Consider the following 12357-nt stretch of genomic DNA (forward strand, 5'->3'; position numbering starts at 1 on the left):
AACAGGCTGCTCAAAAACCTTGTTAGTACCTGATACCAAAAATGGATCTGATTTTCCACTTTTGAATGATTGTGGCTCGCAAGCTGAGCAACACGCCTCAAGATCTCAAGTGGGATCTTCTTGGATTTGATGTTGTGGTGAAATGCAGAGATTAAATTCTGTTATAGAGTGCTGCTGTAGCTGAAGAGGGTCTCAAGAAATCAGGATGCTCAGATGGAATATCTCAAAATTTACCACGCTTCTCCCATTAATCATATAATGAGTCCCTGTATAGTTATTTGAATTCAGATACTTCCACCTTGTCACATATTTTTACCACCCATTGTGCCATGAAATGAAGCCCATTTACAAATCATTCTCCTTCTGATTTGATAAATGAAACTGGTGAATGAGTGAGTCCCGTGAATAGCTTGTTTGAATAATTGAGCAATACTCAATCAGGCAACATTAGGCAGCCGTGGCTGGCCCCACCATCAGAAATAATTGCCACCCGACAGCAGCCTACACATGGGTGCTGCCTCCACAGGGTTCCACATTTGATAACAATAGATTACAACAACAACCCCCCACCCCGCATCTCACATGCCTTCATGAACACCACCTACAAAATCCTGCAGAGGCCAGCAGGAAATGGGGGGGCACCCACAGCAGTGTTGGGGGTGTGGGATAGCTGTCATTGCAGCGCGGTAATGTATACTGTCGGGATGGAATAAATCACAACCGCAAAATGGACAGAATTTATGTATTTGGACAAGGAACCCACCCCCATACCCTTTCAAATTTTCAGTAGCCTATTACCAAGAGATTGTATATAATAAGTTTTTCACTTCCCATTTATTTGGACATGATTTATTATGTACACCACCAATCATAAAACAAATGGGGTCTTAGGGGTTACGTGCAATTTTGAAATATCCCTGAAACTGAGACAATAAGTAAAACAGGAGGAAGTAAGAATTGTGAGGACTTTAAAATGATAGACCTTTACCTGCGGCATGTTATTAGTTGTGTCTTTTATTTGAATAGGGTTTTTAGATTTGTCACAGATAGTGTTTATAAACTCTGTTGTATTGTTAAACTCTCAGCACTGTTAAATCTAACACAATACCAATTTTCTGCTTCATTCTGTGGAATTTGGTTTTCTCTTAGTGGCTTCAATTATCCAGTTTTTCTATGCGTGTCTGGGCTTCACAGTCTCTTGAGACAAGCTTTGTTGGAATAGTAGCACCTTTAATGTGACAACTCAGAAACAGGAAGGTAGTTTTGTGACTGGATGAGTGTTGGGTCATTAAGTATATAGCAACATATGACAGCCAGCTAGGAATATGCCTGAGCCAAAGCAGTGTCTTCAACTGAGACTACTGCAGCACATGTGATTGACAGCTGGGCCAAAGGGCCTTTGGCTCCTTCCCTGATTTTTCTTTCTCACTAGAGGTGTCCTCTGGGACTTAGAATTCATGCTACAGTATATCAGCAGAACGGCTTATGGCTGTAATGAGGATGAAAAGCAAACTGAACACTGAGCCAGTGTTTTTCTTTCATTCTATGCTGCTCTGAGTTTTACAAACTGCTTTAGTTCTGCACCATGCATTTGATTTGCATTAGACATTTCTTGGAAAACAGGACGTGACACTGTCAACCATTTTACTAGCTGGACATAAATGGGGCAATTAAAAAGCAAAAAAAAAAGGTAAAGATACTTGACTGATGTTAACTACATACAGCAAGTGTGATTTATAATTAGGTTCACTAGTTTTTCACCAGTCATTCACACCTAAAATGACGCTCATGAGTGAATCTTTTATCACAAGCTGCTAAGTCTTAATTGGAGTTCTTTGCAACAATTTTTCTTTTATACTCGCAGTCACGATTGTTGTCACACCAGGCACTTTATTATTTAAATTTGGCCTACAGTAACACTTTCCGCAAAAACAACATGTCACGATGTATTAATGCAAAGCGGCCGCAGCTCGTTGCAAGATCTAAATCATGATCTCTATTTTTAACAGTGCGGTGATTTCTGTAGCTACTTAAAGCAGCCGACTTTGAACTGATATTCGGTATAACTATTGTGACAGAATGGGGAAGTTTTGAAGCTGTAACCTTTTAACTTAGCGGCAGTTAGCTCATACTTCTGTTCAAAATGCATAAGTATGGCTTTTACGGGCATTGCTTGACAATTATTGATGTTGCCGCGGCTTTGAACGTACAAAATCAAGAAACAGACACCCTTGGCATGCATGGATAAATTAAAATGCTTGTCCGACAGTGATAGAGCGCCGAAAGGACTGCTCATGAATGGAATTCTAAAGAACTAAAGCTGTGTGCGTTTTAAAAAAGGGGGATTTTGTCATATTTCACCATCTGTATTTCAAGTAGCTGTCATAATTCCAGGCTCTTTTTTCATATTATAGAGTTGTTGCCCCTCTGCTAGCAACAGTATTGATTCCTCTCAAGCAAAGTATGACAGACTTTCAGTGTATTTCTCAAAAGAAACATTCTAACTATCCAACAGGAACGTCTCAGTGACATTTGCTGCTGTTAATGAGATATTTTGAAATCGTTTTTCCCCAGGTCTTGAATGAGACCTTGCACCTCCCTGTAGTCATTCCATAAAGCTTCATAAAGGAGTGTTTGATTCAGTCAATATCCATGGTCACTGGTGCTTTCTCTTCCAATTTGTACATGCGACAGTGCAGCCTCTTTTAAAGTAACCAAGGTCTCACCTTCACAAAGTGCAGGCCCATCTTCAAACTGCTGTTTTCATCCAAGGTTTCACAAAAAATCCCCAAAGGGTCTCAGCCGAACAGGTTTTTTTTTTTATTGGTCAAAATAATAACTTTGGAAATTGGAGTTTGAATATAGTGAATTTCACAGCACTATTGATCACTATTGACCTTAAATTCTGCAGATGTCCAATAAATGTTTGAATTAGCACACAGCACATACTGCAGAGTAGACCATAGCTTAGTCCTTGGTTCAAATCTTAACATTACATTGCAATTTTAAGCCATCATAAGCAACATAATCTTCACTGTAGCAGAGATTACATGCGATGTTCTTCACTTTCATGGCTGAGATGGACATGCAATACTATTCATAACCATCAGATTCATTTTGGGCATAATTAGGCCATTAAACTTGGATACAGTACATGAGAGAGTCAAGACCCTCTCTCATGTACTGTATTTCATTTATAATATGTTCCCAGAGGAAGATTTTGAATGATTTGGTGACCCTCTGACTTCCTCTTGAGCACAATAATCAGGCTTTACTATTAATACACTTCCTGCGAAAACACAAGAAACTGAAATCAATGCCCATTCATACTCCCCAGAGCTGAACCTGTTAGATTATTGACTCCATAAAGTTTGCTCTAGAAAAGACTTTAGGTTAAATTGTCCACCCACCCCAACATGTGCCCTGCTGCCACCTCTGTGCAACTCTGGCATTTTAATGTGGGTCATGGTCTTAAGAGCATTATCAGAAAGTTATTCCTTCCATCCTTCACTATCACTTTGTCGGAGGTCAGGAACTTTGTGTTTAGATGTCCAGGGTTTCCCACCTGTGGCAGGCGGTGGTGGTGGTGTGTGCGAGAATGGTTGGGAGGACCGACCCAAAATGTTGATATTTGACGACGAGAATGAACCTATAAAATCACACAAGTCGGCTAAAAAACTACTTGTGTGTTGGATTTTTTCACCCATGATAGCGTTTTCACAAGGGCAGGTGAATTGTCAAAGCCGACATGATACAGACTGACATAGCAACAACCGAGTGCGCTTACAAGCTTTTATGAAACGGCGGCATAAGAACGCACAATAAGTGCATTTGCAGGAGTGACATTGTACCAGAGAACATCTCTGGGCTGGTCCCTGCAGATCATGTGCGAATGTCAATAGACGGGAAGCGTAGAGCGAAGGGAGATGGTGAAGGTAGCAACCCACCCAAGTAAAATCAATGTGTGGGAAAAACTGGACGCCATTATAGAGCTCTACAAATTTTGCTTTTGCTTAATCTTCTAGACCTCCCTTATTGTGTTGCTTCTGAATTTCCCCTTTCTTTAATGTTCTCCTCTCTCCTGCTAGGTGTCTTTCCTATATGTACAGTATATTGTACTGTTAATCCTACCTACCTGGCTTAACACGGTCTTATATTTAGCCAGTGAGATCAAAGAAGAGCCCCTTCCCCCTCAGGGGGACAGCTGTATTATTAAATACTGAGAGACGGCCGAAGATTCTGTGAGGCGGTCTTGATAAAATTGTCTTTGGATTCTCACATTAGAAAAAGGTCCTGGAGGTCAGTTAACCTGAGACATCTCAGTCTCAGAGCGACTCCCTGCTTCACATAATGGAATCTGATTAAATTTCAAGCTAATCAACTGAATAAGCCTTTGTTGCAGTCAAAGTAACGGCCCCCGTTCCCTTTATTTTGTCTCGTAGTGTTACGCGATGACTTCAGACTGAACCCACAGGATGTGGTGGTGGCGGTCGGGGAGACTGCCAGTCTTGAGTGTCAGGCTCCACGTGGGCATCCTGAACCCACGACCTTCTGGAGGAAAGATAAAGCTCGTCTTGACCTCAAGGATGACAGAATCACGGTGAGTTACCCCCCTAGGGAGCTCTCTTCTGCAATATACATGAAACCTATACGCTTACCTTAAGATTCAACCATTCACATTTATCTGGAACTGTTACAGCGGAAATCATTCTTTTATAAACTGGTTCATCGTAAAATCATGCATTTTTTTTTGCCAGGTTCGTGGAGGAAAGCTGACCATCTCAAATACCAAGAAGACTGATGGGGGGATATATGTGTGTGTGGCGGCCAACATGGTCGGAGAAAGAGAAAGTGAAAAAGCTCAGCTCTCGGTGTTTGGTAAGACACTCCCTGGCTCAAAAGGAATGAAACATGACTTTTTCTCTCATGTATTTACTGCACACTAGCACATGCAGTATTTATCGCTCAGTCGGAAGTATACTGAGCATCTATGTTATGTTTACTGCCCACATCCAGAAAGACCAGTGTTTGTGCAACGGCCTGTGAACCAGGTGGTCTTAGTTGACGAGAGCGTAGAGTTCAGGTGTCAGGTCCATGGTGACCCGCAGCCTACACTGCGCTGGAAAAAGGAGGACGTTGATATTCCCCGTGGCAGGTGAGGGATGTGTGTGGATGTGTGGAGTGCTCTAGTGCTCTGTGGTATGCGTGCATACGTTTGTGTGTGTGAATTTTTACAATAAAAGTCATAATGGATAAATGTTGAAGCACAGCTAATAATAGTTGGTAGTTTGCATCATATTATAAGATGTTCCTGTGGTTTTGTTCACCTTTGTCCACCCACATCATAAGCACACATTAATTGCATTGCAATCCCATTAAGAACACTTATTTTTACAAGTCATTATCAGCCTGTCATGTGGGTCTTAATAGTTAATGCTCAGCGCTTTATGCTTTTAATTACAGCACGTCTCATTATACAATCTGGCCATCTATCAAAACCTTTGAATTTAACGGCTAGGTTTAAGCAGTCCGTATATTTGATGTTTCAGGCAGCTGAAGTAGTGCATTTACATGTAGTTTTATAATCGGACTGATTCATTCATCGCTTTTAACTGCTCTCCTACTTGTGATTGATGGAAATTTAACATCTAAAGCTAATTAAAGATCATGTTCTTGGATATGTATTCAATTACTACTAGAATTGCTATCAATAAATCAAATACCAGGGTATTAAAGCTACGGTTGGTAAGTTATTTTAGAAATATAAAATAAGGTAATAAGGTTTTATTAGTTTAGTATTAAAGTATTTTATTAGTGTTAGTATTATGCGTATTATAGTCGTAGAAAATCTCTTAGCATCCCAACGAAAATCAATAAATCATGCTCTGACAAAATAAAAATAAAAATCCAGTGTGACTCTTTGACACCGGGCCAGTGTCTGCCACGAGGCTAGGTGAATATGTTGCTAAAGCTAATAGCGAGCTAGCCGCACAAGAACGGCAGATGTGCAGCTGAAATTTCCCAATACTAACATGCTAGCTTGAAAGCAGTGAGTAATGGCAATAGCCATGTTGTTGCACATGTTTATTACGATAAAGTTTGCTGTTTTCTTACATGTGAATGAGACATAAGGTAGCTGGATGTGGTTCGCGATGATAACGATGCACTGCCCCTGACAGACTGGTTCAGAGGCTAACCCAGTAACGCTAGCACACACCCACAGCAGAGCAGTAACTGTCATGCCAGGTGGCCTTTTCGGACTGAGGTACATTCGTGACAGCTGTTTTGCTTGTGCTTATATGATTTTGGCAATTAATAGAGTTGTTTGTGAATATTTCAGACTAATAAAGCTAAGAGAGTTTGTTGAACGTAGCTAGCAGCTGGCAAAGAAGTTCTTAGCTTGAAAATTTAGCTTGCTCTCGCTGGTTTCTCCAATCTTACCAACCCCAGATTTAACAGCAGAGAAAACTAAGGTAAATTAAGTCTGTGATCTTCAAAACCTTGTGAATCGACTATGTTAAATTGTTTATTCAGCTTTCAATTAGAGTTCTAAAAGCCTTTCATCCCCTGAAAACAGAGAAACACCTGTTAGCCATTAATGCTATATAAAACAAAATGGTACCCTCTTTGGTGTGTCACGGTGTAAGAATATATTGTGAGGTAGACTATATTAACTGTCTGTCTCTCTGTCTGCCTACCTGAGTTGTACCCTCTACCACCGCACCCCTTGACTCCAGAAACATGTCCTACTTTCAGACCCGCCTCGCCTCACTTCCCTCCTTCCACTTCTTTCATTCTTCTCCTAAACCCGTCAGCCTCCTGGGAAGTCTGTATCTGGGTCAGAGATGTGCTGTGAATGGAGTCCTCAGCAGACTCCGGACAGACCCCACCACCCCCATCGATATTCTGCCCACACCCTTTGGAACATCTATTTCAGATGTGACTTTTTCTCACCCCTTGTGCCATTTCTCTGCCTGACTTGCCTCCCATCTCTGAATCAGTATGGCTGGCTAGACAATTTCACAGGATCTCTCACGCCAAAAGGGACCCCAGAGAGGGAGAGCCCGACTCCTTGCTCCTCGACTCATTCTGTGTGTAGCCCCTCTGAGGCGCTTATCTAAACTCTAGTCGTTGAGATGTTTCTCTCGCTCTAACTGCACCACTGCAGCCTTACAGTATGCTGCACTGGAGGATACACACTGATGCATGGAACATATCTATGAATTAGTCATTTCTTACTGCTCTGCTCATTCATCAGATTCAGTTTGTCAGACTGTGCCACTCCCTTACTCTCAGACTGTTTGTCTGTCTCTCCTTCTGTCTCTGTCTCCCTTTCTTTTCCTCTCTCTCTCCCACACAAATACACACACACACACACACATAGCATAGCATACTGCATAGCCCACACCACAGTGGGTGGCTCGTCTTTATAAATATTGAAATAGTGGAACAGCTAGGGTTCCAGCTGAAAGCACCTTTCATTTTGCCATGCCTTCATCTCAGCATAATTGCTCCCCTTTTTTCTGCCTCTGTAGCAGAGTGTATGCAGCAGGGAGTCTTAATTGCCTTAGAAAGTCTGTCTTTATTCTATCAAAAATGACACATCCTTTATAAAAGCTTCCATCTAAAGCATCACAGAGGTTTACACAACCCTGATTTCATTTCATTGTTTGTTGATTGTATTTGCTTGATTAAAAAGGGCATTTCAATATGCATATAATTGTATTGATCTTCCCATTTCATGAAGTCAACCTTAACTTGTTGTCACTGCTCCTCTCTGTCACCAGGTATGACATCAGATATGAAAAAGAGGACTTCCTGCTGAGGATAAAGAAAGCGTCAGTCAGCGATCAGGGAACCTTCACCTGCCTAGCAGAGAACCGTGTGGGTAAAGTGGAGGCCTCTGCCTACCTTACTATCAGAGGTGGGTAACTGCCTTTGGACTCACTTGGGGCAAAGCTCATAACCCATCCCTGATATTTTTTGTATCTCCCAAAGCAGGCCACAGGACAATCAGTCCTTTATTGCCCACTTTACGAGCATTATTGCCCCCCTGCTGAAAGGCTCTGCCTGGCCTCAGCCTTTCTTTCATAAAGCAGGCTGATGTAGTTGATTGTTTCAGATCTCCAGCTAGGCTCCAGATATGAACAATCCAACCACCTCTTATGACTTCTCCTGAGGGGCTTATTCTCCATCCAGCCCTCTAACTCCATATTTACACAATATCAATCAGAGGAAGCTACAGTATTTCATAGTAAAGGTTGATATTGTAAAAATACAAATAATGCTTTTTTGGGGGAGTCAGCTCCCCTCTGCTTTCTGCTCTTTAAACTGCCATTATAACTATGTCTGTGAAACCATTAAGATAAGTAACATTTTACTTGGAACCAACCAATAACACATCCGTTACACCTTAATAAGTATATCATACATCGTCATACATACTCTACATCAAAAATCTCATTACATGGACTGTTCATTCCTTCTTTATTATATAACTCATATACTGGATTCTTATTCTTGTTCCTATTACCCATCATGCATGAATCGTCATATCTTCAAAACAATCCAGATCCAATCTAAAGACCTGGTTTGGTTTGGCGTTAAAGTCAAACAACAAATATTTAGAGCAATATGTCCCTTATATTAAGCCAGATTTATGCTTGGGTTTAAGTAAAATAAATACTATAGGTCATACGTATATAGTGAGTTAACACAGACCACTATTACAAAATCTGTACAAAGGCTGTCCATTTAAAAAAAAAAAAAAAGAAGTGATTATTTCGAGGGAAGGAAAACTAGATCCTAATGGAATTGTATCACTTAATTTTGTTTTATTTTTACTTGTCGGTTTCGATGTGTTTTGCAATATTTTCCCTTTTTAAAGTTATAATTAGACTGATATTGAAGATAAACATAGCAAAACAAAAAGAAAGTCAGCCAGATATCAATAATTAAAATTGCTTAATAATGAGAATTGGCTATTTAATCATTTTAATTTAATTCTATTGTAAACCTGCCTTTGACAAAGGTTTGTTTCATTTGGATGAGGCACTTGATATAAATCAGATCTGTAAACTGTGTGAATGTTTTATTCTTGAAACATAAAGTAAGGTCAACCTAATCCCCAGAATAAATGTTGGCAATGTACGTTTCTGCAAAACACCAATATTGGTTAATTTTGACATTTCCTTACATTAAATTTTCAATTTTATGTTGTGACATCTCTGTCCTTATGGTCTGTTAAGCCACAAAAAACACTTGATTATGGTTAGAAATAATCTATGTTTTGGCTTGCCTAGTTCAGATGCCACTAACACAGCTGGAAATTGTTCTGACATCTCATTAAAAATATTTTGTTGCCACTAACAAAGCAGGAAAATGTCTAAACGTCTTGTTACAAATGTTAAATTGCAGTCTCGAACAGTGGTCTCTCATTAACATGACCCAGTGGTTTCATGCAATGTAAATGTTGATATGACATGTATGATACGTACAATGCCAACATTTTATTGTGACGACTCAGCTGGTTAAGTGTTACAGATAAATTGCTCAGCCAGTGTTTTTTTGGCATTTATCATTCCCCCTAATGTTGCCAAGGTGCTATTTCCTTGAGGCCCATGCCATCACCTGCTTTTGGTGACTGAGCTCCCCCCTCCTCCCCCCTCAACTTCATGGATGGAAACCCGACTTCACCTCATTCATTTCTGATTTTCATTCTTTTTTTTTCTGTCCCTCTGTTCTACTCCTCTGCTGTCCTTCTCTCTTTGTTGTGTGTTGATCTCACCCACACCATTGTTGTGTCACCAGCTCGGCCCGTTGGTAAGTAAGAGCTGATCCCATTGTGCATGCATTGCTATTTTTCTGTTTTTGATCACACACATGTATGCATGGACTGTTGTGGCATTCCACAAACGCATTCATCAAACTAATATTGGACATGCATATCTACATTGTTACTATCAACTCCTGACTTCCCCTGGCAGGTTTTTGAAGAAACAGTGGATTTATCACCACACTTCTTTCTAAATGGGGGTCTAGATGCAGTTTGGTTGATATGCCTAAGTTCAAGAACTTGAATTGATTAGGATGTTCATTAGATATCATTCATTCTGATGTCCTGGCAGCAGAATGAATGGCATAGTCAAGAAATAGTTACTTAATGATTAAAGACCTAATGCATGAATATTTTAGTTTGTAGCTGGAACTTCAGTCAAGCATTTTTCTCTTCAAGCTAGTTTCCCAGTAATACACACTTTGGAAGTCTGAACAAATGTGTTGCTATTGTGTTATGGTTTATTTTACCTTTAACCTCAGAGGCGCCCCAGTTTGTGGTGCGACCCCGTGACCAGATTGTCACGCAAGGGCGAACAGCTACCTTTCCCTGCGAGACCAGGGGTAAACCTCAGCCCACTGTCTTCTGGCAGCGAGAAGGTAGCCAGGTGAGGATACCAATTTTGACAGAATGTACCTGTGTGTATCTGTGCATGATGCAGAATTTATTATTTTTCTTTTAGGCCAACCTTGAAATAAATTTAGCAGCAACATCCAAAATAAAGTATCTAAAGTATAAAAAATAGCTAATGAGCTGACTAAAAGGATCAAACCAGGGGACAGCAGAGTGTGGTTCTGTTCCACATACAGATAATGAAGTGGTCATTTATCATCAATCTGCACCAGTCCGACCGGCCAATTCACTGAGCAAGAAACAATGTCATGTGCTGCATTAGAGTCATTAGACATAATGAAAGCTAGCTAATGTCCTTTCCTGCCCATCAGCCTGTCTGCTTCGGGTGCAGAAACAGACAACGCTGATGCCTCAATTTCGTGGCCATGACTGCAGGTTATCACAGCAGGATTATCACTCTGGGGGTAAACTGCCATTCAGACAAAGTAGGAAAGCGACACTGACCCAGTTTTCTAACTGAAATGTACATTTGTTTGAATATGTCAGCATATTTTGGGCAGATTTTTTAAAGTCACTTGGCCTATGATGTGAAGTTAAAATACATAAAATACAATAAATTCAGTTTTCAATGAAAATCGACGATTAATTTGGCAAAGTAATTACTTAGAAAAAAGCTTAAGTCACTATGTGACAGGAAGATAGAAATGAGTGTCATCTGCATAAAATGAAAATATGCACAAGTACAATAATAAGCGAAAATATTTAAAGCAGTGGAGAAGTTTGTGTGGGACACAATATCTAGTTTATGAGGTTTTATAAAGATAGTGTATCCTTTCAAAACTCCTCAAATACATTGTGAACAATATTAAGATCACTGAAGAAGAAGGCCAGGAATTTTTCACATTTAGATGGAAAATATGTCATCAATAAGAAAGATAAAAACAACTACTTATTTTAAGGATGTTCCAGCTTATACATTTTTGGCTTGCTGCAAGAATACCAATCCGATTTTGTTTACATTACCTCCCACTTTCACTCCCTGTAGGATCTTCTGTTTCCCAGCCAGCCGACAAAAGGAGATAGCCGTGTCTCGGTGTCCGTGAACGGGGAGTTGACCATTTCATCTGTTCAACGCTCCGATGCAGGGTATTATATCTGCCAGGCGCTCACTGTAGCAGGCAGCATCATGGCCAAGGCCCAGCTTGAGGTATCAGATGGTAAGGCAACACACACACACACACACACACACACACACACACACACACACACACACACACACACACACACAGAGACTGACAGCAAATGATTATCTATACAGTGTGCTAACATATGCAAGCTACCGTTTTTAGTTATTGGATTTAACAGCACCAACATGCACTAACAACAATTCTGTATAAACATTTTCTACTTGCCTTCTGTTGTTACACCCTGTTGGCTATATTATGCATCAGGGAGTTACATGCACAGTATTAGTGAATGTTTAAAACACTATTGCATGATTGCATGGCTCAATACGCAGGTAATTTCACCTGAATGGAGCCATTACTTTCTTTCCCACATGGTATCATCTGGAGGGATTTCTCCAAATAGCTGGTAGATGACAGAAACACCACTGCTTTTCTGATGCAATTAAATGTAAAAGGGGGAGGTATACTCAAACGTAATGATGGCAGTTTGTACTTACAGCATACACACAGTAAACTCCTTGTTGAACTTGATTTGAAGAATTTTTGATGCCTAATACCCACTTTTATATGATCATCCAACATATTTCACTCAGCTTCCTGAAGTCACATTGTTTTAGCAATGCTGTTCAAACTAGGACAGCATCCTACAACATGCATTATAATTTTAGAGCTTTGTCAATAGTAGTCTGTATGTGATTTAGTGCATTTTTCAGTGTGACGTTGTTATGCATAAATCATACAAAAAATACACACATAAGCTTT

At 40.2% G+C, this 12357-nt stretch overlaps 1 protein-coding gene across 2 annotated transcripts in view; it reads left to right on the forward strand.

The window, feature by feature from the left end:
- LOC141007716 (roundabout homolog 2-like) overlaps window positions 1-12357 on the forward strand; it is an 84295-nt gene that overhangs the window by 41980 nt on the left and 29958 nt on the right. The window contains exons 2-8 of one of the 2 annotated variants that reach the window (XM_073480103.1): window positions 4443-4600; window positions 4758-4878; window positions 5017-5155; window positions 7788-7924; window positions 9811-9822; window positions 10318-10442; window positions 11454-11625. In XM_073480103.1, coding sequence (XP_073336204.1) covers window positions 4443-4600; window positions 4758-4878; window positions 5017-5155; window positions 7788-7924; window positions 9811-9822; window positions 10318-10442; window positions 11454-11625 — 864 coding nt within the window. The remainder of the gene's footprint in view (window positions 1-4442; window positions 4601-4757; window positions 4879-5016; window positions 5156-7787; window positions 7925-9810; window positions 9823-10317; window positions 10443-11453; window positions 11626-12357) is intronic. The other variant, XM_073480104.1, reaches the window with a different exon arrangement.

This window comes from Pagrus major, chromosome 13 (genome assembly GCF_040436345.1).
Source record: "Pagrus major chromosome 13, Pma_NU_1.0".
NCBI classification, from domain to species: domain Eukaryota; kingdom Metazoa; phylum Chordata; class Actinopteri; order Spariformes; family Sparidae; genus Pagrus; species Pagrus major.